Source organism: Musca autumnalis, unplaced genomic scaffold, assembly GCF_047663935.1.
Source record: "Musca autumnalis isolate F117 unplaced genomic scaffold, ASM4766393v1 scaffold_2, whole genome shotgun sequence".
In the NCBI taxonomy this organism is placed as follows: domain Eukaryota; kingdom Metazoa; phylum Arthropoda; class Insecta; order Diptera; family Muscidae; genus Musca; species Musca autumnalis.
The window spans coordinates 103,202,090-103,229,643 of record NW_027411755.1 but is presented as its reverse complement, the minus strand read 5'-3'; the positions used below and the strand labels follow the sequence as shown (position 1 = coordinate 103,229,643).

At 34.8% G+C, this 27,554-nt stretch overlaps 1 protein-coding gene across 1 annotated transcript in view; it reads left to right on the top strand.

The window, feature by feature from the left end:
* Window positions 1–15,716, top strand: part of LOC141394375 (uncharacterized) — a 360,060-nt gene extending 344,344 nt beyond the window's left edge. Inside the window, exons 5-6 of the mRNA XM_073968640.1 lie at window positions 14,886–15,113; window positions 15,525–15,716. Coding sequence (XP_073824741.1) covers window positions 14,886–15,113; window positions 15,525–15,572 — 276 coding nt within the window. The 3' untranslated portion in view covers window positions 15,573–15,716. The remainder of the gene's footprint in view (window positions 1–14,885; window positions 15,114–15,524) is intronic.
* The last annotated feature ends 11,838 nt before the right edge of the window (window positions 15,717–27,554 follow it).

Below are 27,554 nucleotides of genomic sequence, written 5' to 3'. Positions count from 1 at the left end.
TCGATGCGTTACAAACATTTTGGGCAAAACCAACTTATGTATAATACCCTCCCCATATATTGGTGTAGGGTATAACTACATTATCACTGTGGTAATCTTGTGCAAACAATTTGGGCTGAGGATTTTTTGAAAGTACAGACCCAAACAGTTTGGATTTTATGGCCCTATCTAAATATGGTTAACTATTGAATTTTTAAAGCAATTCTGGGCTATATCTCTGAAACCGATGTGAACCTTCAGTTGACCTCTCGAAAAAGTACATTTATTGCCTTTATAAAATATCGAAAATTTCCATAATTCGTATACATTTCGCACTATATCTCCAAAAGCGTCAATTTTTCTTAATGTTCTCTTTTGGAAAATTATTGGCTGGAATGTAGTACACAACTCTTCAGAACATGCTATTGTTGTAAAATGCCTCTATCACTTTGTTTTCAGTATATTTTTAAACAACGATTTAATAAATAAATCAATAATGTAGTGAAATCTGAAATGCGGGAATAAACTGTTGCTGTGAACTGTGTTTGAAATACGTGTTGTAAAAGATATGATGGAAACCCAGCAAAATGTTCGATGCCAAAGAAGCAGGTGATCCGGCATGTCATCTTTTTAGCATCTTCATCGATGAATTTTATATAAGCGTGGACTCCAAAAGATGCTATTCATTTTTGGATCCAAAGCACCAAAACCTTTGGCATGCCATTTTCACCAACCTTTTGCAATGACATTGCCATTACGATGGGAGTTTTAAACGTTGGTTGTGATTTCGAGTCTCCTACAACATCAAACCTATTGTAAATAATTAATCTTATATATTTAGAAATATGTGTATAAATAAAAACACATAATTCATCTCTATTGGATCGATGGAATGGGTTCTAATGCTGATGAGAAGATCGGCTCTTTCACGACTTCCTTTGCATGGGTTCAAATGTTGATGAAAATGTCGGATCATTCACGACTTCCTTTGCATTGCACATTGGTCTCAAATGTGAATTCTTTGGCCAAAAGTCAATTTTTTGACATTCTTCTTTTGAGTTTTTTTCTTCGCAACATGGAAGTAAACACTCCAAAACAACAAAAACAAAGATTGTTTATTCCAAATTTGCATTTACCGTTAGACGAGAAGGAGTCAAAATAGAGATTTGTTTACTGTGTTATTAATCGAGTTACGTGCGCAGTATTTTGTGATAATTTGTGGGTTATAAAATCGCAATAAGCAAAAATGTAAAGGTAAAACTTAAATATGGAGAAGAAAGGCGAATGTAAATAGATTCATTTTTCAAAAAGAACAGAAGAAAAATTCGGTCTATGAACAAAGTTATCAACATATTTCGGGAACACTCTCAAATTCTTATATTTTGTTTCAATGGTAAAATAGTTCTGGACCTAAATAATTTTGATCGCTAGTGGTTAGAAAAAAATCAAAAATACTTTGATGTGTACACTTTAATAAAAAAATCATTTCAAGGTGCGATTCGTTGCGATAAATGATGCACAATTTTTTCAGGCTACATCAAATTCCGAAATATTTCATATTCTGCTGGTACAAATTTAATTCTAAGAAACACAATTTTGAACCGATTTTCCTGAAAACTTGGTATTTTTATTTTTAAAAGTCCAGAGACATAGGTCCACATTGGGGTACAGCCCCCATATAAGGGTACCCCCAATTTAAAATAAGTTGACAATTTTAGCCATATTTTTTAAGCCGATTTAGCTGTAATTTTGCATTTTGATTTCTTAGAATATATGAACCCTTCGAAGTTTTAGTTTAGACCCCATACAATGGGGTCACCCTGTTTAATTAAGGGTGAAAATAATTCTGAATTAATACTTTGTGACAGTAATTATAAATAAAACTAAATGTAAATACAAAAAGGACGTACAAGAAGTTTTGGCCAGAAAAATTGGATTTCAGACCAGTGTGCATTGGTTCAAATGCTAATGAAAATATCGGATCTTTCTCGACTTCGTTTGAACCAATGCAAAAGATGACATGAAATCACGGCATCGCAAGGAACCCCTTCCTTCACATTTGGCTGGGAAAATAACACTGAAACAACATGAAGTAAGTATTTTACAGTGTCAGAATGTTCTGAAAAATTGCTAGGAACTTTATTTGGAAATTTTTTGCAAAATGTTACTTGGTTTAACCCCCAATAGTTTAGCTGATACTTACCAGAATTTCAGCAATTATGTAAAATTTTCTATATTTCATCGCTTTTGATGCCCTAGATGGAGTTTTTCTTATGTGATCTTTTCAAAAGATAAGTTCTACTAGTTTAGGGCTACAATATTTCCAAAGACAGTAAGGCCAAATTCCTAATCGTTTCTGAGATAAAGGACGGATAAATGCAAAAAAATTTAGTTTTAGCTCGGTTTAGATAAGGACATAAAATCCGAACTGGATCTGACAGGACAAAACCCTACTAGGGTCTTTATAGTCTCAATATGTACTTTCAAAAAATTCCTACTAGAAGATGTTTGAATTTTCAGTGTTGCATAGTGTATTTCTTTAAATTAAAACTTTTATTGCGGAGCTAAACAAATAATCAGCTACTCAATCAACTGCTGTCTTCTTTGGGGGTACAAAACTTTCATATAGCCCCCATAGAACGGTGCCTCCCGATTTTTGGTATTTTAAAAGTTTAGCCTCAATATCACCGAAATGGCTGAAATTTGGTATTTAGTCTTCGTTGAAGGTATGAAACTTTCGAATAGAAATTTTTCGGTATAGGTCTTTATATAAACCCCATAGAACGGCACTCACGGATTTTCGATATTCTGAAAGGTTTAGCTAGGGGTACAAAGTATCCCTTGCAAAAAAGGCAGCATACGTCCACGTTTTGCGAAAGGCTCCATGTAAGGGTACTAACCGATTTAAATTTTTTTGAAGATTTTAAACATAAACTGGATCTGACAGGACAAAACCCTACTAGGGTCTTCATAGTCTCAATATGTACTTTCAAAAAAATTCCTACTAGAAGATGTTTGAATTTTCAGTGTTGCATAGTGTATTCTTTAAATTAAAACTTTTATTGCGGAGCTAAACAAATAATCAGCTGCTCAATCAACTGCTGTCTTCTTTGGGTGTACAAAACTTTCATATAGCCCCCATAGAACGGTGCCTCCCGATTTTTGGTATTTTAAAAGTTTAGCCTCAATATCACCGAAATGGCTGAAATTTGGTATTTAGTCTTCGTTGAAGGTATGAAACTTTCGAATAGAAATTTTTCGGTATAGGTCTTTATATAAACCCCATAGAACGGCACTCACGGATTTTCGATATTCTGAAAGGTTTAGCTAGGGGTACAAAGTATCCCTTGCAAAAAAGGCAGCATACGTCCACGTTTTGCGAAAGGCTCCATGTAAGGGTACCAACCGATTTAAATTTTTTTTGAAGATTTTAAACATAAACTGGATCTGACAGGACAAAACCCTACTAGGGTCTTTATAGTCTCAATATGTACTTTCAAAAAAATTCCTACTAGAAGATGTTTGAATTTTCAGTGTTGAATAGTGTATTTCTTTAAATTAAAACTTTTATTGCGGAGCTAAACAAATAATCAGCTGCTCAATCAACTGCTGTCTTCTTTGGGGGTACAAAACTTTCATATAGCCCCCATAGAACGGTGCCTCCCGATTTTTGGTATTTTAAAAGTTTAGCCTCAATATCACCGAAATGGCTGAAATTTGGTATTTAGTCTTCGTTGAAGGTATGAAACTTTCGAATAGAAATTTTTCGGTATAGGTCTTTATATAAACCCCATAGAACGGCACTCACGGATTTTCGATATTCTGAAAGGTTTAGCTAGGGGTACAAAGTATCCCTTGCAAAAAATGCAGCATACGTCCACGTTTTGCGAAAGGCTCCGTGTAAGGGTACCAACCGATTTAAATTTTTTTTGAAGATTTTAAACATATTTTCCTACCGAATTGATTGTTAATTGGAATTTTGTGTTCCTAGAAGATAGAAAACTGACTCGCAAAAACTATCCATGTATATATATGTATGAATATGTACGTTGTAGTCTAACAACTCATGAACCGGTATTGCCCAATTTTATGTTTTTGTCAAATTTTAGAAACGAAATTTTTTAACTTGGTATTGTGTCCAGTCAGAGAATAGAAATAACGATGAACTCTTTTAAAGAGTTTTGCCACATTTTTCTTCTGAAGTGGATGTAAGGTGGTATTTTGAAATCTCAATGGGTGGAATACCTCCACAGATAAAATAATCGGTATAATGATATTATCATTAGTTAAGATATTATTCTAATCCAAGGAATTATACTTAACGTAGAGAAAGAGCTTAGTAGTTACTAATTGTTCATACCCAGCAAACCAAATGTCGGACGTCTGACACATCTGAACAATTTCGGAAGCAAAATCGTTCAGATTTCTTTCCGATTTCTATACGATTTTTCGTAGGGGAATTAGTTCAGATTTCGTTCCGATTTCGGAGAGAATGTCGGAAATACGGTACGAATTCGAATCGATACGTCGGAAACAAATTTCCCTTCGCACAACAACCACCTTTTGTATACAATATCTAACAAGCTACATTATAGTTTGTTGTCGAAAAACAAAATGGTTGGTTATAAAATTCTCATATGCACTTTTTAAGTATTTTAAGCATGGTAGAATAAGAAAAGGTAGCAGCAATACACAGCTGACTGAACTGGGTTGTAACGTTAGTGCCAAATTTCATATGACATTTTATACATTTATTTCTATTTCGATGTACATTGGGGACATATATTTTTTGAGAAAAAAAAATATATCATTCGGAAAAAAACATTTCCCAGAAAGACTTCATCAATGATATGTAACCTCCTCCAAGTTCGAACGATAAGCCGCGCAGTAAATCCCCGCTTGTAGAGGCGATACAACGTTTGTTAATATGTGAGGTATTTTGTTAAAATTTAAAAAAATAAAGCCCTAATAAACATGTGCTTCTTTGATTTCTAAAACAAAACATTGAAACAGCTTCTCCTTTTTCTATGAATTTCCAGCGACCCCAAACTTTTCTGCAAGAATTCTACTTTCTGCGAGAATTTATGCATTTAGTGGAATGATGTGGAAACATAAAAATTGAAATTGTAACGAATTTTCATTCATGTTTTCCAAAATATTGAACCAAATGTGAAAAATTATTAGTTTTTTAAATTTCAATAATTTATAGACATTTCATTGTTTTGTTTACAAATACAACTGGCAGTAACCTTACAAACAAAAACAAATTCCTTTGTGGTTGTTGTTCGAGTTGTATTTGTTGTAGTATTAACTTTACCTTGTATTTGTTCTACCATGTATTTTAAGTATAAATGCAACATATAATAATTCAGGCCAGAGCAGATAGACTTAACATATTCGTACACAAAGTTTACATTGTTCTACTTTAACTACAAAATGATAACAACAGTGAAATACATTAGAAACGTTTGAAATTTACAATCATTTAACAAAAAACGTAACAAACATTTACGAACAAAAAGAGGCGTCGGAGAAAAATTTTTTCTTTCGATATTCATACCACATTGTTCCAAAATCGTTCAGAAATCTTTACGAAGATTCGGAAGGTACCTCAGATTTTCATATGAGATTATGCCGAAATCGTCCAGAAATCTGTATAAAAATTCGGATTCCGAATTTCCAAGGATTTTTTCCGATTTCGTTCCGAATTCTGAACGAAATCGATCCGGTTCCGCTCCGACATTTCGTTCCGAAATTATGTCAACCACTTCATACAACTTTCGTTAAGATATTGTTACGATTTCGGATCCGACATCGGACGTAGCGTCCGAATTTTGATCCGATTTCGTTACGATGTCGGTAAGTTTGGTTTGCTGGGTATTTAATTCAATACAGTAATGGTGGAGGGTATAAAAAGTTCGGCTCGGCCGAACCTAACGCCGTTCTTCCTATTTTAAATTACATATCGAAATGCCTAAACGACTTCTACGAATTAAATACCTTCAATAAGAAAATTAACTCGAGTCCACGAGTTCCAAATGTAGCATGTCCGACACATCTGAAAAATGTCGGAAGCAAAATCGTTCAGATTTTGCTCCGATTTCTATACGATTTAATGACAAATCATTAGAAACGATTGAAATTACAATCTTCCAATAAAAACATGACAAAACAAAATTAATTAATAAAAAAGGCGTCATAGAAAAATGTTTTTCCTTCGATACTTATACGACATAATTCCGAAATTGTTCAGAAATCTTTACGAAGATTCGGAAGGTATCTCCGATTATTCCGAAGTCGTTCAGAAATCCAGACAAAAATTCGGAAGAAAAAATTCAACTTCCGAATTTCCCAAGCCTCGAGACAGCTAAATAGCTCGAATATGACATAACAGCATGGAGTATATTCATTACAGAATTCGTATTTAATAGTGTAATGATATGACATGAAGAAGTAACTTAGATTTCTCTCAAAACCAGTATACAAGCAAAAAATATTTCTTTAAAAAAACTTGTTAATGTCTGCATTTGAAATCTCCAAACACAAAAATGTTTATGAGAAAGAAAAAATGCAATCATTTGTTGCAGTAGCTTAAAAAATTGATCGACCAAACCATGATGGGGGGCCCTCGCCCTGGGTCCACCCCACACTGCGTACGTCCCTGATGTAAGTAGTGCTAATTGTAGGTCCAGTGTGTTGCCTGTGAGTACTGGGGTACCTCAAGGTTCGGTCCTGGGTGTATTAATGCCTGTTTAGCTGTATTTCCTGTAGAAGTTGTTTGTCCTTTGTGTTTGCTGATGACTAGACATCGGATTTTGCATATTTGAATATTTTTTAATAATAAAGATACGAAGATTCTGATTGGACCAAAATTCGTTTCAAAGACATCTGAATTCAATACCATGGTCATATTTTGTATTTTTTGCATATTTGTATATTTTGCATATGCACAAAATATACAAAAAATATGCAAAACATGCTAAAGATATGTAAAATATGCAAACAGTTTTTTGCCAAAACTCGTCATAAAAGTCGTAAAATTGACAATTAAAGTTGGCAAAAACATCAAAAAATTCTTCAAAATGTTCTAAATTAAGATTGTTGGCCGTTTAACGTCGCTTTTTTAGCAGATTATTATGTTATTGAGACCCCTTACCGCAGTGTTGTGCAGGATATAAAAATATGGTTATATGTATATTGTAATACCATTGTTTTATTACACTGTGCAGCAGCATTTTTGGGGGGTGGAAAATTTCTTTTGGAGATGAAAGCCCTTGATAGGTATACTAAGAACCCAAAAAGAAATTTTCGCCATAGGTCAAGTTTCTCAAATATCGCGCGATGAAGTTTTTGATTTTTTTCCCTATAATACTTGGTAAAATAGCTCCATATCTCTGTTTGGCGTTATTGTAGCTTCATTTTGAGGTTACATATCTTCAGTCAAATCTATTGGCGAATCTTTTTGTAGAACATTTCATTCTTCTAACTCAATGCCTTTCAAGTCCTTTTCGTCCTTTATTTCTTGAACCGTAGTGAAAGTACCACAAGATGAGATTTTTCAGCATCTAAATATTCTACAAAAATGTTGCTCAGAAGATTTTAGGTACGGTTCTCTTTGACAGATAATCGATTTTGTCCCGTTTTCATTGTCCTTTTTGACATTTAATCGGTTTTGGTTCAGAAATAAACTATGTTTTGTTTTTCCGTATATTCGTCATTGGTTATTTACTGGTATGTAGATATAACAATTGGTTATTGCTTATGTAGACATCTGGGATGCTTCTGAAATATTTACCACAAATAGCTCTTGTAATGGTGAACACGTTAATAACAAATTTTCTTGGATATTCCGACATTAAAACGGATTTTTGAACCGGTTTTAAGTAACCGATTAAACTTATATGTATACCGTTAAAAAACATATAGAGTTGTCAATCAAATTAAATTAATTCGCTTCTGAAAACTTTGTTAGTTACAGTTCTAGAACAAACAACCGATTTCTTAAACCGTTTTTAAGGAAAATATCTGTACGCGCAAATATGGAGATCAAAGGCTGGGGGCGAAAAAATCTTTTTGGCGACGAAAGTCGATGAAGATAATATTACGAACCCGTAGGTCAAACTTCTGAGTTATAGCGAAATGAATTCTTTCTTGATAACCTAAACATACCTACATGACCAAAAACCTAACGAAATTTGATCGAGCCATTACTCAGAAGTTTGATCTACGGCATGAATGTCCTTCCGGGTTCGTAATATTATCTTCATCGAATTTCATCGCCAAAAAGAATTTTTCGCCCCCAGGCTTTAATCTCCATATTTGCGCATACAGATATTCTTCCTTCAAAACGGTTTAAGAAATCGGTTGTTTGTTCTAGAACTGTAACTAACAATGTTTTCAGAAGCGAATTAATTTAATTTGATTGACAACTCTATATGCTTTTTAACGGTATACATATAAGTTTAATCGGTTACTTAAAACCGGTTCAAAAATCCGTTTTAATGTCGGAATATCCGGATCAAAAATTGAGATAACCGGATCTATCCTCCAAGAAAATTTGTTATTAACGTGTTCACCATTACAAGAGCTATTTGTGGTAAATATTTCAGAAGCACCCCAGATGTCTACATAAGCAATAACCAATTGTTATGTCTACATACCAGTAAATAACCAATGACGAATATACGGAAAAACAAAACATAGTTTATTTCTGAACCAAAACCGATTAAATGTCAAAAAGGACAATGAAAACGGGACAAAATCGATTAGCTGTCAAAGAGAACCGTACCTAAAATCTTCTGAGCAACATTTTTGTAAAATATTTGGATGCTGAAAAATCTCATCTTGTCGTACTTTCACTACGGTTCAAGAAATAAAGGACGAAAAGGACATGAAAGGCATTGAGTTAGAAGAATGAAATGTTCTTCGCCAATCGATTTGACTGAAGACATGTCACCTCAAAATGAAGCTACAACAACGCCAAACAGAGATATGGAGCCATTTTACCAAGTATTATAGGGAAAAATCAAAAACTTCATCGCGCGATATCTGAGAAACTTGACCTATGGCGAAAATTTCCTTTTGGGTTCTTAGTATACTCATCGAGGGCTTTCATATTCAAAAGAAATTTTCCACCCCCAGACTTTGAGTTCCATTTTATGTCAGAGTGTTATTAAACTATTAGAAAATATAAAATTTGTTAAATTGTCAAATATTTTATGTAAAATTCAATTCAAATACGAAGCCTATATGAATCTGGAAAATTATCTAACACAATTAATGAGATGAATAAACTGAATATTGATATACTTGGAGTTTGCGAAACATGGTGGCCTGATAATGGAGAATTTGCATCTCAAAACGTCAAAATATTTTACTTAGGAAACCTGAATAGAACTCATAGAAACGGAGTAGGTGTCATTTTAAAAAACCACATAGCACAATGCGTAATAGGATTTGTACCAAAATCTGACAGAGCAATGCTTATAAAGTTAGAAACAAAACCCTTAAAACTAAATATTATACTAGTATATGCGCCCACTGCAGACAAGAGCAAAGATGAAGTGGAAGATTTTTACGAAGATGTAAAATACCTAATAAATATGACAAAACCCCATGATATAACTATCATCCAAGGAGACTTTATTGTTCAATGTATACTCCGAAAGAATATTCCAAGAATCTATCAATGATGTCAAAAAAGGAATCCTGGTTAATGGTACTTTTCTCAGCAATATAAGATATGCCGACGACACAACCATACTAGCCTATAGCATTGCAGGGCTGCAATACCTACTTACTAGACTAACAACGCACAGTGAAAGCTATGGTCTAAAGATAAATATTAAAAAGACTAAGTACATGGTTATTTCCAAAGAAAGTATGGGTAATCAATCACAATTAAAAATTAAAGATATGGACGTGGAAAGAGTACATAGCTTTAAATACCTCGGCGTCACAATAAATGACAAGTGGAACATTTCAAATGAAATAAGAAGCAGAATCGAAATGGCGACAGAAGCTTTTGTAAAATACAAGAAACATTTTTTTAAGTCATGATATTACTATAAAGTCAAAACTAACATATCTGAAAACATATGTATGGTCTGTTTTGCTATATGGAGTCGAAATGTGGACCCTGAAGGCAGTTGACATGAAAAAACTTGAAGCTTTCGAGATGTGGACTTACAGATGAATTCTAAAAATACCATGGACCAAGCTTGTAACGAACAATGAAGTACTGCGAAGAATACACCAAGAAAAAGAGCTTATACGTACAATAAAGAAACGAAAAACAGCACATCTTGGACATGTCATGCGAAACAGCAAATAAAAACTACTCCAAAACATTATCCGATGCAGAATAGAAGGCAGACTGTCCAGGGGAAGAAAAGAGAAGTCTTGGATTAACAATATTCAGGAATGGACCGGCATAAATGATGCTGCAACTCTACTCAGCAGGTGCAGAAATCGACAATCTTTTGCTGAAATAATAAACAACTTATAAATACATATATACACTTAATATTATGTAATATATTTTATGTAATTGCACTGATCGCCATAAATTCGTAAAACGAATAGGCAAATAAAGAAGAAGAATACCATTGTTTTATTATTAAACTATTAGAAAATATAAAATTTGTTAAATTGTCAAATATTTTATGTAAAATTCAATATTTTCTTTGTCTCAATTTGTTACATTCGTCTGGCTTTAACTCAAAGGGAAACATCGATGTCGGATTTTTTTTTATGCGCACTCCCCTAATGTGTTTAGTTTGTTTAGATGCCACTGGGGCCTGGAAATTATAAAAATTTCGATTTTTTGGCTATTTGACGACTTCGGCGACCCATATCTGTTGCCCGTGTAATGCATTTAATTAAATGCCATACTATTCCTAATATTTCTTGCCGAACAACAAAATACGTAAGTATTACTGAATTCGAAATAATAAAACCAATATCCCGAAAACGCCTTAGGGTGAAAATGGAGTCTATTGTGAAAAACCCCCTTTTTACAGTGTTTTATTCAACTTGCTTTGGTGTCTGTTTAGTTCAAATCTAGTAACTTCTTTTCCATACAGTTGCAGTTGACCACTCGAACTGAAACTTTGCACACTTTTCAGACTTGGATGACAATACATGAATATGAAACCAAAACCAATATGAGTCCATTTTTTCTAAGAGCCCCCATATAGCGGTACCACCCGATTTAAAGTATTTTAAGGATTCTATTTTGTACTTCTTCCCATATTATTTCGTTTTCACTATTTTTTGTAATAAACTCAATCTATTGTCCCTAATCCTTTTTAAACGATTCATTATGTTTACCCAATCTATCCTATATTATATCTATATAAACATTACCTTGTTCATTACACGTTTTGTTAAATCAATAACTTACACTCTCATTTGTTACACTCAGTTGTTGTCGTTTGATACAAAACAAATAAACAAAATAAAAAAAACGTTCTGGGGGCGTTAAACCAGGCTCGAAAGATGAAAACACAAAGTGCGTCTACAGCCGGGTAATAGTTTTAAAACATTCTCGCCTACAACGAACTTGGATTTGTCAATCGCAGACTATTTTTACAGAAATCGCGTGAATATGTTTGGTTGCTGTCCGGATGTGCTGCCAAACTTGCAGTCAAAAATCCCTCTCAACAATACTTATAATTAGTCTGTTCGCAGGTACAGAAACCCTCGACCTAACATCTGCTCAACCTAGTGAGACCCCATTATTCTAGGCATTCGTACGCTGCTAGGTCTTGTTTCTCCCCTGAGCTACTGTCAGTTTCAGGAACGCCCAGGAGTTGTTCTTTACCCCCATACCAGATGATACCAGAACAGCAACCCGTTCTTTCTGCTCTGTTTTGAGAATACATGATAATAGTTTTCCCTGCCAGTGCACGCAAATAGCCTTGTTTTGGGGTATCTTAACCCTTCCTTGAAGTTGTTGCGAGTATTTTTCACTATTTATTCTCCGAAATAAACGGGAAAAGCTTCTAGAGATCTTATATTTATTGGGATCCTCTCCGAAAGCTTCTACTGTAGCTAAAATGATACGACCAACGTTCCTATAGGACACTTTACAGGGATCCACCAGCAATGACAATTTCATGGTTAGGAGTTCTTGTTGAAGCCGCGCTTGATTATTTTCGGGACAGATGGTTCTTCAGATTCTACGAAGCGTGTAGCATCAAAAGAAGACCTAGACCTCATTGAAAATCTATTGAAATACGAAAACATAGAGAAACAAGTATCAAAAAAAGGAAATAACAAAATGATAAATCACCTGTGTTATATTAGTCCAGAACTTGTTGGCTTGGCACTGTTTGATCCGACAGTGCAAAACACCGTAAAGAGTCAAATGGCGACAAAAAGCTTAACAAAGCGAAGATGGAAACTTCTCCAGAAATATTCGACCAAAACTTACAAGAGAACACTGTCGAAATTCCTAAAAAAAGTCTACCTGGCGTAATTAAAAGTGGGACTTCTTGTTGCTCAAGAGATTAAACAACTAAAACAACTAAAACAATATGTTCCAAGTAGTCGGCTGTACCCAGATAGGCTCCATTTTCGCCCTAAGGCGTACGTAGTCACGTTTTTCGGGACACTGGCTTTCTATGTCAAATTCAGTAATACTTACGTATTATGTTTTTGAACATAAAATGAACAGAATGGCCTTTAATTTAATTCATAATACGGGCAAATAGCTTTAACCGTTCCACAGATATGGGTCGCCGATCGCCAAATACCAAAAAATCGAGATTTTCATAACATCGAGGCCCCAGTAGCACGTGTTAACTTATTCCAATTGTGTTCAATCGGCAATTTTAATCTAAAAATCTAATCTAAGTAAACAGTTTAGGCGGCACCCCCGGCACATCGATTTCTTCCCTTTGATCTAAACCAGCATAATGCTACAAGTTAAGACAAAGAAAATATTGAATGTACATAAAATGTTTGATATTTTACCATATTTCATATGTTTAGTAATTTCATTTAGTTTAGTAATAAAAAATGGTATTACAATACCATATTATTATACCCTACACCACACTGTCGTAAGAGGTCTCAATAGCATAATAATCTGCTAAAAAATCGACGTTAAATGGCCAACAATCTTAATATAGAACACTTTGCATTTTTTTTATTTTTTTTTTTTGTGATTTTTCTAACTTTTATTGTCAATTTTACGACTTTTATGACGATCTCCGGCCAAAAACTGTTTGTATATTCTGCATATTTTTTGGCATATTTTGCATATTTTTGTTATGACCCCAAATGTCGAAAAATTGACCCTTAAAACGCCTAGATCCAACATTTGAGTCCATTCTGATAAGATATAAGAATATAAAAAACAAACAAAAATCCGATGTCTACTGACGACGTTCAACTTTTGTTTATGTGTAATTTCGTGCTTTTTGATATTCTACATAAAAAATATAAATTTCGGTGTATGTTAATAAATTGGATGTACCTTAATGGCTTGAGTGTAAATACGAGAAAAAAGAAAGCTATCAGGTATGTGATGGAAAACGATTCGACTCGTTTTGCTATAAATCGAAATCGTATATCTCTAATTTTGGTGAATATTTTAATGAAATTGAAAATGGATTTTAAAAATATTATTCAAACAAGGGGCGTTTGCGAAGCAAAACTATATATATCATCAAAGGCACTCCAATTATATACCATTTCGATTCTGCAAATCGAGTCGATTCGGTTTTCATCACATACCTGTATGTTCTTTGGCAATATATTCGACGATTCAATTTATATTTCCGTCCATAATGATTTTGTAGATTTTGCAAGTTAGATGAATTTTCTGAATATAGTTTTTGATAAAAATTTCCTTTTGAGTAGCATGTGAGTTCTGTTGTGTCCAAGGTTAATTTTTGCATTAGAAAGTTTTACACATTAGGCATCATTCTCCTACCTGTTATAAAAACGCGTGTGATACATTCGCTGGTAATGTCAATTTTGTTGTACAGCCTTAAAGTGTTTATTGGTTGCTGAGGATTTGTTTTAAAGTTTTGTTTTGTTTTTATTATGTTAAGAATTTTCTTGGTTGTATCTTTCGTAAATTTGTTAAAATTAGGAGTATTTTAGTATTTATAGAAGTTCCAAATTCCATTGAGTGTCGTCGAATTGTTTTCAATCAGGAGATCCACGAGGAATGTCCAAATAGTTTTGCCTAGGATGTTGTTAGTGTTGGAGAGGTAATATTTGTCAAAATGCCACGATCTTTTAATTGCTTACCACCTTCTCTTAAGAGCTTTAGCTATTCCTTACACTCTTTTTTAGACCAACATTTGTATGCGTAATGTAATGATTTGGTAGTTAAAGTAATCTAGGTTAAATTATTTTCTGTAACATAGGTGGCATTTAAGGCTTGGTTACCAAATTGTGAAATAAATAAAAATTTACCAACACACATTTGCCCTGCCTTATAATTTGAACATAAATAAAAAATGTGCATATATTTTTGCGACGTTCAGAAAAATATCAAGCATGATGTGAATAAATCAATGCAAATCTCACAAAGTGAAAAAAATTGGACAACGTTTGCCACCACTAAATTTTTATTCTGCATTGTAACTTATCTTTTCTCCATAAGTAAAAAAATAAATCGAAAGATATATGTGTGAGGCTATATACAATTGTGTACAGATTGTATCAAAATAGCCACACTGTGTTCTAGGCTCGTTTTGGATACATGCGTCAACAAATGTCAGCTCTACTCAAGTCTGGACTGACATTAATTTTTTTCGGTCATACTAACCAATATAAAATGGTTGTGAATCTTATTGTTCCTTAAACTCAATTTCAAAACATTGTATTATTCTTTTGACAACGAACTAACTATGAATTCATTTTATAATTACTACATGTATTTCCAGTGTACAAAGGGGTTTACAAACAAAAATGGATCACATAAAGATATGTCTTGTACCAACTGCGGTACAGTAACAACAACCATTTGGAGAAGAAGTGTACGTGGCGATATAGTGTGCAATGCCTGTGGTCTTTATTTTAAGTTGCATGGTGTTAATAGACCGCATTCTATGAGGCGAGATACCATTCATACTCGGAGAAGGCGTCCAAAAGATGGAGAAAAATCTGAAAAGGTAAGTGTTTGTTGTTAGCAATAAATATGACCAATTTAGCAATTTTTAGCAAAAAATAAAAGCGGTAAAATCCACAAGGACACAAAATCATACTAATTATGTAGGTATATTACATAAGGCAGAAACGACATTCAAAAGTTTCTACCGATGAATGTTAGTGCATATGTGTGAAAATTTATTAACAATGAGAAAATTATCTATAAATGCTCGCAAAATATATAAAGGACAGTAAAACTTAAATGCAAATGCAAACGTCAATATTTTCGACAGTTCACGGTATAGTAAATTTTGAAAATATTTGTGTCAACTATAGAATATTTTATACCTATTTATAATAAAGTATAACAAAGAAATTATAATACAATTGTTACAAAATAGTTTTATGTATATTCTCATTCCGCTTCATTACAGGAACGGCGTCTGAAATTTCCTTCCGAGGCCTTTAATACATTGCTTTAAACAATGAAGGAGGGAATACACATTTAAGGAGAGGTGTGAATATTCATTGCAAATATTAATAAATATTTTTTTAAATAAATTAAATTGTTTATAAAAATCTTCTTAATACGTTGTTGAATGCAGTTAGAGGTAAAATATGAATAATTAATTAATAAGAATAATTATATACATATACTTAACAAATAACAGTGGTATATAATTTCCATCGCTTCCGGTTCAATGAGGCCCTTTTCGATGAAGGCAGTGGCGGTTGGACCAGTAGCTGCAGACACAGCATCATAGGAACCCCTGGCTCGATCAATTTTCGTAATTAAACCATTATAATCCTTGAATCCATCGGCAATGAATGACATGATACTACAGAAGGAAACCAGGTTAAATAAATCGAAATTTATTTGGTCAGAACGACCAATTTAGTAAGTGGTGACGCGAACATGACCATCGCACTGTGGTCGAACTTGTAGGGAAGAGCGGCCAAAAATACTTCCTGAGCAGATATCAATACGAAAATTTCAGTAAAAGTTAGTTTAGCAACATAAATAAAAAGAAGCAAAAAAATTCAACATAGGTCCAACTTTAGGTATGGCCCCCATAGAACGGTACCCCCTGATTTCTGGCATTTTGGTAGTCTTGACCATATCTTTCAATGTAATTGGCTACAATTTGGATATTGGTATTCCCTAGTGTTAGAAAACAATCCTGCAAAAAAGTTTTTGAATTGGTTCCACGTTTTGATAGGGTCCCCAATGGCACCGCCCAATTTTGGAATTTCGAAGCTTTTATATAAGTTATTAATTCGAAATAGCTGAATGCCACTTAATCTTTCCTGGAGGTAGGTTACCCCTAGAAAATTGTCGATTAATGTAAGTTCCCCCTTTGATGTTGTCCCCATAAATCGGTACCGCCCAATATTCGGTATATTTAGGGTTCTAGCTGTAATAATCAATCAAAATGGCTGTATTTTTCCAAATTTTACATTGAGGACCAGATTTTGACGTATCCTTCACATGGTAGAACAAGAAAAGGTAGCAGCAATACCCAGCTGACTGAACTGGGTAGTAGTGTTAGTGTCAAATTCCATTCGACATTTTATGTATTTATTTCTATGTTCGATGTATATTAGGGATATATATTTTTGAAGAACAAATTTATTCATCAGAAAAAAAAAACTATTTCCCATAAAGACGGCTTCATATCATTGACATGTAACCTCCTCCAGGTCCGAACGACATGCCGCACACTAAAACACCGCTTATAGAGGCGGTACAATATTTGTTAATATGTGTGGTATTTTCTTAAACTTGAAAAGAATGAAGCCCTAATAAACATGTGCTTTTTTGTTTTCAAAAGCAAATGATTGAAACATCTTCTCTTTTTTCAATGAATTACCAGCGACCCGAAACATTTTTGCAAGTATTCTACTTTCTGCGAGAAATTATGCATTTAGTGGAATGATATGGAAACATTCAAATTGAAAATCTAACGAGTTTTCATTCATGTTTTCCAAAATATTCAATCAAATGTGAAAAATTATTAGTTTTTTAAATTCCAATAATTTATAGACATTTCCTTGTTTTGTTTACATTTACGTTGACACTAAGGTTTACAAACAAAAACAAATTCCTTTGTGGTTGTTGTTCGAGTTGTATTTGTTGTAGTATTAACTTTACCTTGTATTTGTTCTACCATGTATCCTTCATATAAATAAACCGCACAATGTCTCTTCTATATATTTAAAAAGCTGAAATGTATCATATGCACATTTGAAAAAAATGACAAAACACCCTGAAAGTTGTCCTCAGTAACTTTCTATTAATGGACGATAAAACATTCATAAAACACTTGTATGCGACATCGAATTTGATGTCGGCAGCTACAAGGTTGTCCTTATTGGAATTTTTATCCTCATATAGATAATTGAGGCATATATGAGATTATAGTTTAACTTTTTCCCATAATTTTCTCGCCTCAGCTCCTAGCAATTCTAAGATATAAACATCGAGCTCATCGTCCCGTTGGGAACTGAAGTAGACCTCAAATTTGACTAAAGCATCAGCAGCTCTGTTGAATAAATCTAAAGGAGTGAGGGGCATTTTGAATGAAATTCAGGATTAAAGTAAAAAACAAGGATAATTTGTGACACGAAATGTCGTATTGAGAAATTAAATGTAGTCGAAGACCACATAAATTTCCAAATAATGCACGTAGATGTACAAATTCAAGAAAATTGCATGAAAATTATTTTATTACTTTCGAAATGACACGTGATGTCAAAAATTGTATGCGAAAATCCAATAAAGGTAGTAAATTTTCACCAAAATATTAGAAAACATAATTTTAAAACACGTGATGCTTCAAAATAAAATTGTTTTATTGGTAAAATATACTGACTTTATTAGTAGTCGTAGACTATTTCTATAATGTATTGTGGATACGGCAATATATTTAAGGTTTAACGTACCACAAAAAATTCTTTAAATTGTAAGAAAGTCAGTCAGTCAGTCGCTCGCTGTTGAATCGTTTTGACGTGTTTCTAATGGATCCCTCACCAAATACACGTTGCGCGAAGTGCTATAAAGCCATTAGTGCAAAAATCATAGCATGCCATATATGCAGAGCAAAATTCCATTTCTTCTGTGCAAACATCGACTTAAATTTTTGTTATTTTTTAATAATGCAAACATTGTTTTCAATTTCAATGATTGTTTATCTGTTACGTCAGAGCTGAAATCCCAGAATGTGGAAAAGAATAAACAGCAAAATTTACAACAACAACATCAACATAAACCTCATCATAACAATGAGATTGGTAGCTGACCATTGCGGCACAATGTCTAAAAATATTTTACCACAACATGTCAGGTATACGCACTAAAGCTAAGGATATGCTCAACGTTTCATCCCAATGTGATTTTGATGTTATTGCTATTACGGAAACTTGGCTAAACTCTGACTTTTTTGATGCTGAATTTGCTGATATTCTTCTTTTTAATGTCTATCGGAGAGATAGAGATGTGTGCAGTACTGGGTGTTCAAGAGGTGGCGGCGTTTTAATTATGGTCAATTCGAAGTTTAAATCTTATATTTGTAATATCGATAACGATAATGGTCTTTTAGATCAAATTGCAGTTTATATTACAGGTTCTAAGTTTAATTATGTTATTACTTTATCTTGTATACCACCGGGTAGTCATGATCATATTTATTGCAAACATGTTTCTAACGTTGGTACATTGGAGGGAAATTTTTTTGGTAACAACATTATTAGAATTATTAGTAGATCATTTTTAAACTTTTAATTCAGAAAAAAAACTAACCCTACAGTTTTTACAATCAAAATAAGTGTTTGGCGTAGACGTTTTTGTGGTCGTTGGCGTAGTCGTTGTCGTAGGGATATTTTTTGGTACCACGTAACATTTACGACAACGACAATTTTTTTCTCATACAAAATTTAAAAATATATATATATTTTTTAATTGTAAAACAATTCGTTTGAAATCATCTTTTGAGCAAGAACTAAGAAATTTACATTACATCAATCGTTATATGAGGACTCTAACAGATTTTCAATAGAAAGTTTGTCATCTGATAAAGACATGCAATTTATCTTATGCAAATGAATCAAAGTAGTAAAATTTGTATTTTTATAGTTATTTTGCAATATATTTTAATAATCATTGCCAAAAAATTCTTTTGAAATTAATTTGTTTTTATTTTTATATGCTGTCGTTTACAAAATCGGTCACGACTCTTTCCTCGTATTTCAACGCCATAAGAATACCAATTTGTCGTGTTACGCCATACGTAATACCGATTTGTCGTATCAAAAACAATAAATGTTGTATTTAAACCAAGAAATGCGTTCTGGGAATTACAAATGTGTTTCTTTCGACTTTTGCTTTTTTATAAAATTCTAACAAAGACAAAAAATTTCGTTGTATATCATATAAATATGTATGTTCGTCATATAAAAATGTATCTTACGCCTACGACAACGTCTACGTCACATGAACGTCTACGACTACGCCAACCGTAATAAGGGTGATTAATAAAGAATATGAAATCAATTTTGTCGACTCTTTATTGAGTTATGGCCTAGGACAAATTAATTTCATCTCGATGATCAAATGAAATTTCTTCATTATCAACGTGAATTCAATGTTTTAAATAAATTTCTGTTCAAACAGTATATTCTTTCTAAAGAAAGTCAGATTAAAGAAAATCAATAACATTTTTGGTCTTTTGTAAAGTCGAAGCGCAAAACTTCTGACATAACGTCAACTGTAAAATTCAATGATTGCATCCCACAATCTGGCCAAGATGTTGTCAACATGTTTGCCACATTTTTCCAATCTAATTTTGAGTCATCAACTTTCTTTAATGTACCCCCAGTCAACTTAAATTCTGTTCTAAATGTTGGGAACCTAGATATATGCGAAGATGATGTTTTAGAAGCCATCAATAAGATCAAAAATAGCTTTAATAATGATGCTGACGGCTTATGCGCTAATTTTTTGAAAAATGTTCTTTAAGTATGTTTGCGTTGCAATAAAATTAAAAGAAAATAAATAAAAACACAAAGGGTTAGAATTTTTTCTCCAATTAAATTTGGAATTATGTTTTATTATGGATTGTTCGTGGAACAATCACTTATTTACTTTTTACAGAGAGCGAGAGGTTCTAGAAAAGCTAGGATGTAACAAAGCGGAGCTTAGAAAAATGTTACTCGTTAGATCTTGTTACTATCCTTGTATTTGTGTACGAGATACACAAAGTTGTATACAAAGGTAGGGAACAAAATCTAACGCAGGGGTGGAAAACCCATATGGAATATAAAATCATTTAAATTACTTAAACCAAGTTTTAAATTAAACATTGCCGCCCGCGTTGCAACATCCTGCTATGTTGCAAAATTAATAACAAATTTAAAATAAAAATATATTTACAAGGTTTTTTCATATTCTTTTTTTAGAATTTTCTCAAAAAACATTATAAAGATATAAAAAGTTATATGCTCGTGGAGCAGGACCATTGTGTGACTCGTGGAGCCACAATCTTATAACCTTTTATAAAAAATAAGAACAAGTCCACTCGTGGAGCCGTGTGACAAGGACTCGTGGAGCCAAGTAATTGAAGATTGCCCCTCACGTTTAACTTAAAAACTACATGGACCCGAGATTACCCAACCGAAAATGGTGAGTTGGGCCCATGGGAAACCAGGTCTCGAATAGGACTGAGGGTTCATTACCTTATGGTAGACTTCAGGACCCAGAACAAGACTGACTGCAGCAGATTGATAAAACCGAGGATCGGCTAACTGCAGACCAGCGAAATGCTCCTTATAGTCCTCGGACACAGACTCCGAAGGAGCCACGAAGTGACCCAAATCTGTCACTCGCGCCGACACTCTTACTTGCTGCGAGTAATCGTAGCAGGATGCCAAGAATACCTGACAGAACCGCTCTGGAAACACCAGAACAGGACACAGATTAAGGCTGTCAGCCAACGTATGAAGCTCCTTGTTGCAGATTTTACAATGATACCAACTGGTACATTGGGACATATGGTGCGTGGTGGCCAAACAATTGCCACAGCACTTGTGAAGTGCTACCGCACGCAACCTTCTCTCAACGCGCATTGCCTTAAATTCTTTGCAATCACGTAACTGGTGATTGCCTTCGCAAACTACACACGCCTTTTTCGAGGCCTGGTTCTTTCAGACGGGTGCCGAAAGTGGTGGCGTTGCCACGGTTCTCCTGAAGGAGCTTCAGGGACCGTCGAAGACGGATTTTTGGTTTCCTCCGAGGGAGGAGCAGCTTGGGGAGGCTCAGAGACCATCGGCTTAACGACAGTGGGGGCCACGTTGGAATTAACCTCCCATTCCTCATCCGACATAAGGACGTCGTCCTCAAAATCAGGGAGAGTCGCAGCCATCTTTCCTAAATCTTCCATCTTCTGTGAAAAATAGAGAGGATGCGACAATACAATGATGAGGAACATATTATTATTTGGCCAGACTGACCAATGTAAAAACCGTAGGTCGTTTTACAATTACCATAGCCCGATTATTCGTGACTCCTTCGCTACCATCAATAGTAATTTTTCATTTCGCGAAAAAGTATAGAGGACGTGATGTCGGCTTTCACGTCCTCTATACTTTTTCGCGGAATGAAAAATGACTATTGATGGATATGGACTATAATCACCCTTATTACGGTTGGCGTTGTCGTATCCAAAATTGCAAGCTGACGTGTCGTAACGTCTAATTGATATTATGTATGTTTTTAGTACAAAAAACAAACATTTCAATTTTTAAAGAATTCTGTTGGTATCAAACATTATTAGAATTATTAGTAGATCATTTTTAAACTTTTAATTCAGAAGAAAAACTAACCCTACAGTTTTTACAATCAAAATAAGTGTTTGGCGTAGACGTTTTTGTAGTCGTTGTCGTAGGGATATTTTTTGGTACCACGTAACATTTACGACAACGACAATTTTTTTCTCATACAAAATTTAAAAAATATATATTTTTTTAATTGTCGAACAATTCGTTTGAAATCATCTTTTGAGCAAGAACTAAGAAATTTACATTGCATCAATCGTTATATGAGGACTCGAAACAGATTTTCAATAAAAAGTTTGTCATCTGATAAAGACACGAAATTTATCTTATGCAAATGAATCAAAGTAGTAAAATTTGTATTTATTATAGTTATTTTCCAATATATTTTAATAATCATTGAAAAAAATTCTTTTGAAATTAATTTGTTTTTATTTTTATATGCTGTCGTTTACAAAATCGGTCACGACTCTTTCCTCGTATTTCAACGTTATACGTAATACCAATTTGTCGTATCAAAAAAAATAAATGTTGTATTTAAACCAAGAAATGCGTTCTGGGAATTACAAATGTATTTCTTTCGACTTTTAAGGATATAAAATGCTATAAAAGACAAAAAATTTCGTTGTATATAATTTTTCATCATATAAAAATGTATCTTACGACTACGCCTACGACAACGTCTACGTCACTTGAACGTCTACGACTACGCCAACCGTAATAAGGGTGAATAATTACGGTAGTGCGATTAATTTGACAATTGGCCGTCCAATAGTACCGTTTTCCGTATGGATGTCTGCGACACGTACTCGACTATCAGTACCCGGATGCACCGCTATTATTGGACCTTATTTCCACGAGGTGAGAGGTAGATTTTCGTGCCGTATTACTACCAAGTCACCCGTTTGTAAATCGCGTTGCGGAAACTTCCATTTATATCTTTTATGCAAGCTCTTTAAATACTCTTCTTTCCACCGAAGGCAGAATTGTTGAGTAAGAGCTTTCATTTTCCGGAAGCGATTTACTAGGTGAAGAGGCGATTCATCTATTAATGGCTCCGGAGGAGCTAGGATCGGAGATCCAATAAGGAAATGGCCGGGTGTGAGTGCTACCGTATGTTGAGGATTGTCATTCATGGGACACAAAGGACGTGAGTTTAAACAAGCTTCGATTCTGGAAAGAATCGTAGAAAGTTCTTCAAATGTAAATTTGAAGTTTTTAGTTTGTTTATGGAAATGTAATTTAAAACTTTTTACTGCGGCTTTCCAAAGACCACACATGTGGGGAGCGCCGGCAGGTATGAACTCCCACGAAAGTTCTTGATAGTGCAGCGTGGAACACAGACTATTTCGACTTTCGCGGACTACGGCTTTGTAGCCCTGCTCTAATTCCCCAGAAGCTCCAACGAAGTTAGTGCCGTTGTCAGAAAATATAGTTTTTGGACAACCTCGCCTTGAAATGAAGCGTTGGAAGGCTGCCGTGGACAAATCTGAAGTAGCTTCCAAATGGATTGCTTTCGTAGAAAAGCAAGCAAAAACACAGACGTACCCCTTAGTGATTTTTGTCAAGCGGCCTGTAAAGGATTTGAAGTCAAAACGGCCTGCAAAGTCAACAACAGTTGTGGTAAAAGGCCTTGAACATGTTGCTCTTTCCGGTGGAAGTGCAGCCATAATTTGGATACAGGTACGATTTTAAATAAAGGACAAGTTTTGCATTTATTAATCGTTGTCCTAATTAATGAAGTGAGTCTTGGGATCCAGTAATCAATCCTGGGGATGCGTAGCATCAATTGATTTCCACCGTGGATGGAAATGGTATGAATAAAATTTACCAGAAGACGTGCAAAAAGACTGTGGTAAGGAAGAAGAATGGGATGTCTTTTTGAATAAGAAGGAGTGGGTGACCGTGATAGTCGTCCATTAAGTCTCATAACTCTTGTATCATCCAGAAATGGATTTAGGGGTAGAAGAGAGCTTTTTGGATTTAAGGGAACCGTATCTAACAAAGACTGATACTCATCCGCGAAGTGTGTTTTTTGAGCTAGAACAGCTAGACGTAATCTAGATGCTTTAAGCTCCGAACTTGAGAGGTTGTCATCATTGTAAATGTAACAACCTCTATATGCACGGTGAGTGTTATGGATAAACCTATACATATAAGATAGGACTCGTAAAGCCCTATCTAAAGATGAAAATCTCGCTAAAAAGTCCTCACAGTTAGTAAAAAATGAAGCATGTGCCTTGACACATGAATTTTACTAACACGGTTGGCAACAAACGTAGTCCATGTAGATGGAGTTTTGTTTAGCCATGTAAGGACGATCGTAGAATCGGTCCAGCAATATATTTTTTGGAATGAAATGTCAATTTCGGCGGAACAATCTGGCGTATAATGAACCAACCGAGGAATGTGAATGGAATTCACATCCTGGTAACAGTCCTTGAAATTTTGCCAGTCCCGTTCTGTCGTAGACAGAAGTGCATCATCCCATCCGATTTTATCTGTCCAGATCTTCTGCATAAATATTTTGGCAGTAACTATAATTGGGCCTAACCAACCTAAAGGATCAAATAATTTAGCAATAGTTGACAATGTTTCTCGTTTCGTGTAGTGATCTTTTGAGGGTAAAGCACTCATACTGAAATAAAACAAGTCAAGCTGAGCATTCCAACGTATTCCCAGAGGTTTGGAACTGCTAGCTTCAATAAAGGAGAGAACCTTAGCATCGATTAAATCTTCCGTGGGAAGATTTTGCTTAATAGCACTTTTGCTGTCCACTTCCTCAATTCAAATTTTGCAGAGGAAAGAGCTGCTATTAATTGATCTCTAGAATCTACGGCTGTACATATGTCAAGATATCCTGTTAGTACGTCGTCGACGTACATGCACCTACGAAGTATGTGTGCAGCGAGAGGATATCGATCGTTAGTATCGTCCGCTAATTGTAAAAGCGTCCGTATAGCTAAGTAGATGGCGCAATTCACGCCAAATGTCACCGTCTGCAATTCAAAATCCTGAACAGGTTTTTGTGGAGAATCCCGGAAAACTATTCGTTGAAGTGTAGTATGTGCCGGATCGACACGTATTTGGCGATAAATCTGGGTGATGTCGCAATTAAAAAGGAATTTAAATAGTCTCCACCTCAGAATAAGCAATACTAAATCCAATTGCAGAGTAGGTCCCACGTGTAGAATTTCGATTAGACTTTTCCCGTTGGAGGTTTTGTTCGAGGCGTTGAAAACCACTCGAAGTTTGGTAGTCTGTCGGGATTTATCACGGGATGATGTGGCAAGTAACGAACCGAAGAGTTTGTTGAAGCGGCACCAACAGGCCTCATATGATCCAATGCTAAGTACTCATTAACAACTTGATCATAGACTACCTTTACTTGTGGCTTTCGAAGGAGGGATGCCTCATTTCGAAGAAATTGTCGTAAACAATTTGCTCGGGAGAAGCCTAACTCCACCTGTCCAACTATCTCAGTCTTGAGGGGAAGGCTAACAACGTACCTACCATTTGAATCCCGACTTGTGGTACGCTTATAATAGTCCTCGCATAATTGGTCAGAGGGGGATAGATTTTTACGTTTGGGAATTTCCTCAAGTTCCCAAAAGCGAAGAAGTGTCTTGTCAAGATTTTCTTCTTCTGAAAAGCTAACCTTTGTTGAAAATACAGGAATATTTGGAGGGGGAATAGAACCAGTAATGATCCAACCAAAGACCGTATTTTGTGCTATTAGCGACCCTAAGATATTGATGTTAGTAGGATCTTTGGATAAAGATCTGCTCCCAGCAAAAGATCAACAGGTCGCCACTTGAATAAATTGGGATCTGCCAAAGCGAAGATTTGGCAATTGAGAAACAATGTCAGCATTGACGGTAAAAGAGGGCAGATTGCCCGAAATAGATGGAAATATTAGGGCCGTAGTACTTATTGAACGCGATGCATCCAATGGAGAAGTAATGCTAACCGAACATAACTTGCGCGACATGGTCGAAACTGTCTGATTAATCCCAGAAATGGAAGCTAACGTTGTAGTAGCTGTGATACCTATACGGCGTTGTAAACGCTCTGTAATAAAAGATGCTTCTGAAGCGGGGTCAATAAGTGCCCTGGCAGGGTACGTGGTACCATGATGAACGATGTTCACCATTGCCGTGCCTAATAGGACATTCCTGCTTTGTGCAGTATGGAATACCTGTATATTAGCAGAAGACGAAGAATCTGATCTAATACCTGTAGAGGTAGAGGGTTGATCAGAAGAACCTACACTCCTATTGTTGGACGTTGCTGTCGAAGACGTTCCAGCAGTTGTATTGTCCCTGTGTAACAAAGTGTGATGTCTTTTATTACATTTACTGCAAGTGTAGGGACTACTGCAGTGATTAACTACATGTTTAGGGGACAGACAGTTAAAGCAAGAGTTATGTCGCCTAATTGTATTTATTCTTTCAGGAACTGAAAGTTTTAGAAATTTTTGGCGTGCTCTGATGTGATGCGTTTGTCGTGGACAAAGAATGCATGTTTTGTTGGAAGATGCACGAGAGCTTTCCACGCAGGACCAAAGTTTTTGTCGGTTAGTGAAAACTTTGCCACAATTTCATGGGCGTCGCCACTGGTCTTTTTATTTAAATGACATAGGCGTTCAATAGGTCTCTAAATGTCGGCCAAGAAAGGAAGTCACCGTTAAATACTTCAATGTCGCAGGGTGGTAAATTTAGCCTATGTCCAATATGTTCATCACCACAGGACGTGAATGATGTATTGGAGGAATGGTGAGAATAATGCGTGGCATCCAACATTGACGTTGCACCGTCGGAACGATGTGATATATTGCCTACACTAGCGTGAGGAGAAGATGTTGCTACTGATGACTTGGGCGGAGCCCGAAGTCGATCTAACTTCCTATTAATAGAGGCGAGAGCATTTAGATAAGATCTAAATGCAACCTCATATTTGCCATCAACAGCAGTAACGTCGTTACCAGAACTTTCATCTTCTTTAAAGAAATTGAGACAATCGTCGAACGTAGTTTTTACCCTGTCCCATAATCTCTTGACCTCAGTTTCTTGTAGGTCTAATATGTAAATATCGAGCTCCTCGTCCCGTTGGGCACTGAGGCTGGCATCAAATTTAACCAAAGCGTCAGTAGCTCTGATAAATAAATCTAGTCGGGTGAAAGACATTTTAAATAAAAAACTGAACGTTATTCAGAAAAATTTAAATTAGAAAATCAAAAGTAAAATTTCGTTGAAAACGAGGTTTTTTGTAGTACTTGTAGTAAAAAATGTAGAATTTCCAAGGTAATTGTTCGAAAAACAATTTTTATAAAAGAACTACTGCACGAAAATGTACCAAAGTATTTTGGAAATCTATTTTTTTGCACGAGATGCAATCAATTTCCAGAAAGTGACACGTGATGTCAAAAACTGTATGCGGAAATCCAATAAAAATGTTAAATTTTCACCAAAATATTAGCAAAAATAATTTTAAAACACGTGATGCTTTAAAATAAATTTATTTTATTGGTTAGAATACACTGAATTTATAAGAAGTCATAGACTATTTCGATAATGTATCGTGGATACGGCTATATATTTGAGGTTCAACGTGATTAAACCACCAAAAATTCTTTAAAT